General features: G+C 38.2%; 1 protein-coding gene across 6 annotated transcripts in view; it reads left to right on the forward strand.

Annotated features, from left to right (window-relative positions):
- The first annotated feature begins 1,348 nt into the window (after positions 1–1,348).
- The window catches only part of cltcl1 (clathrin, heavy chain-like 1), a 31,691-nt gene continuing 29,996 nt past the window's right edge, over positions 1,349–3,043 (forward strand). For 3 of the 6 annotated variants that reach the window (XM_026276891.1, XM_026276895.1, XM_026276897.1), the window contains exons 1-2: positions 1,350–2,286; positions 2,390–2,392. In XM_026276891.1, coding sequence (XP_026132676.1) covers positions 2,130–2,286; positions 2,390–2,392 — 160 coding nt within the window. In that variant the 5' untranslated portion in view covers positions 1,350–2,129. Of the gene's footprint in view, positions 2,287–2,389; positions 2,393–3,043 lie in introns of all 6 variants that reach the window. The other 3 variants (XM_026276894.1, XM_026276896.1, XM_026276893.1) reach the window with 3 other exon arrangements.

Below are 3,043 nucleotides of genomic sequence, written 5' to 3' on the forward strand. Positions count from 1 at the left end.
ATGATTCAAATGATTCGCGTATTGTATTTTTATATTGTGCATTATTTTTCACCTTGCTCTAGCAATCCTTGTCGTTTAATCTTATGATAACGGGGTTTAATTGAACAGATAAGAATTTATCTAAAAAATGTTTAACTTTTAATGGGATTTTGTTGTGCAGCACTTTAATAATATCAAGCAATTAGGATTATTCAATAAACCCAGGTCGTTTTTATCATCAACACTTTGCCTCCTGCTTTCTGCTAGTCTCTGGCTTCTTAAGTCAATCTATCAAGCAGAGCTAAAACTTTAGTAATACGTTTTAGGTGCCAGATAAACACTGGCTTTGGAGACCACAGAGACTGGATTCAATGCAATTTAATCTAACAGTTCCTTACACAAAAGCAGAATTAAGAATTAAGAGCAGATACTGTATCATATGATGAAGTTTACTGTAGTACACAATAAGAAACTGCTCAAGTACAGTTTGCAATTAGAATGTTTAATGCAACAAACATAATAAAATATATATCAAATAATAATTGTTTAAAAGTCCTAAAATGATTATAAAATATGAGTTGGAGTTGTGTGCAGGGCCAGATTAACACTTTGTTGTACCCTGGGCAACAATATTCAAGGATCCCATCATCACGACCCCAGGATCACCATAATATGGTCATATACAGAATATATTACTGTAATATACAGTAAATATACTCAATAATACTTCAAATTCTAACTGTCATCAGGTGTATTTTGATTTACAAATATTTAAATGCTCATAGAACTACAAATGCACTACTATGTCCCCTATAAGACATTCACTCACATATGATGCTATGAAAACAAAACTCATAAGCATCTGTATAATCTGGTAAAATTGACCCACTACATTGAGAGGGAGGGAAATATCCTCCATTTTCACAAAAATGAATAAATAAGCAACCACTTTCAAACCATTGTTTATTTAACATCATTTATTCCCAATAGAAATGTATTGAATTGATAGAGCGATAACAGAAGACCACAGACAACAAGAAACATTTTGGTCCTCAGCTCATTTTAAGCAGAAATCACCCTGACAGGGTGACCCGGTTTCCCCAGAATTCAACAAGGCAATCAAGTTATTAGTCCAACACAAACAATTTGAAATCTGCCAGTTATCCCTCCACAACAATTTACAGCATTTTAATCAAGCTGGCACCTCAAGGAAAAAATAAATAAATAAAATGCAGTACCACGATTATCTGCTCATAAACATTTTTATCCTAAGCTCATTTGAACTTGTTTTAAAATAGAACAACAACATATCACAGCACAAATAACCAGTTAAACATTTTAGTACATAAACATTAAGAAATCTGTCAATTTCTCTGAAGAAGACAAGACAGAAATAAATGCTACATAATCTGGCAAAACACACAATTTTAGTCCTAAATAATGACGAAGTGCACGTTTGAATTTGAAATGCCTTCATTTGGCAAACACATCTTTTAAACAATGGCTTTTTTTTGCACTTTGACTGTGCAAACTGGTGTAAACGTAAGCTGGCGGTGTAGAAAAGTCCTGGCTAGCTGAGTTGTCCTCGTCGTTGACGGAAGCTGACTTAACAGAACTGTCATCAACTTTAACAGGAGTGAAGAAATTACCTATTTTAGGTATATACTTTAAACTTTCTGCGTTTCTGATGTCCTTTTCCTTTTTTAATTTCCGCTCCGCGCTTCCACTTAACTTCTCCATGTCAGATTTTTTTCTGTTGTAGCAACGCCTGACGTAACCCGCTCGGCTTAACATTTGACCCGCCTCATGCGGACTGACCAATGAGGAGAGGGTCTTAACTTGAGGCCCTCTCTTCATTGGTCTCTTCAACTGCTCACAACTCACGTTCAAAGTCATAGCCAGCGCAGCGTCTCTCTGTGCAGCGCAAAAGCCAGGGTTGACAGTTTGTTTAATATAAAGCGGGAGATTACCAGATACAGTATTTTGCTCGTGCCCTTGCTGCCCTGGGCCCTTTAGAGGTCTTGGGCCCCTGGGCAATTGCCCAGTTGCCCGTATGGTTAATCCAGCCCTGGTTGTGTGGTATGTCTGTCGCCCTCTAGCTGCAGACGCTGGGAGTGAGTCCAGCCAGCATCAGCTTCAGCTGCCTGACCATGGAGTCTGACCGCTTCATCTGCATCCGAGAGAAGGTGGGCGAGCAGAACCAGGTGATGATCTTGGACCTGAGTGACCCGAGCAGCCCGATCCGCCGGCCGATCACAGCAGACAGTGCCATCATGAACCCGGCCAGTAAAGTCATCGCTCTGAAAGGTGCCCATCAAATCAGTCTGACACTCTTCATTGTGTTGCTGTTCTCTGATACGATAACTCTCGCTCTAAACACTAAACTGCTCTCGCTCTGCTCTTGTTGAAGAAGGTGAGTTTCTCCGTCGTTCTGGAATGATGCCTGTCAGTCGTTGTGCTCTGATCATTGACGGCACACATACATATATGACCCTGGAGCACAACACCAGTCATAAGCTGAATAAATGCACTTTCCATTGATGTATGGTTTGTTAGGATCGGACAATATATGGCTGAGATACAACTATTTGAAAATCTGGAATCTGAGGATGCATAAAAAAAATAAAAATCCAAAAAGTGAGAAAATCATCTTTAAAGTTGTTCAAATGAAGTTCTTAGCAATGCGTATTACAAATCAAAAATTAAGTTTTGATATATTTATGGTAGGAAATTTACAAAACATCTTCATGGAACATGATCTTTACTTAATATCCTAATGATTTTTGGCATAAAAGAAAAGTTTATAATTTTGACCCATACAATGTTTTGTTGTCTATTGCTACAAATATCCCCCAGAGACTTCAGACTGGTTTTGTGTTCTAGAGACACATATATAACGTCTCGTATGTGTGAAAACGTCTGTGTCCCATTGACTGAAGGCCGATTGACCGTGATTCCTCACATATGCATGAGCGCTGTGTGTATTTGTTCTTTCTTAGCCTTATTTTGGTGACAAAACTGAGCTAAACTTAACAAAACCTCCTTTTATTTAAATCAAGGGATA

The sequence above is a fragment of the Carassius auratus genome, chromosome 12 (assembly GCF_003368295.1).
Source record: "Carassius auratus strain Wakin chromosome 12, ASM336829v1, whole genome shotgun sequence".
NCBI lineage: Eukaryota > Metazoa > Chordata > Actinopteri > Cypriniformes > Cyprinidae > Carassius > Carassius auratus.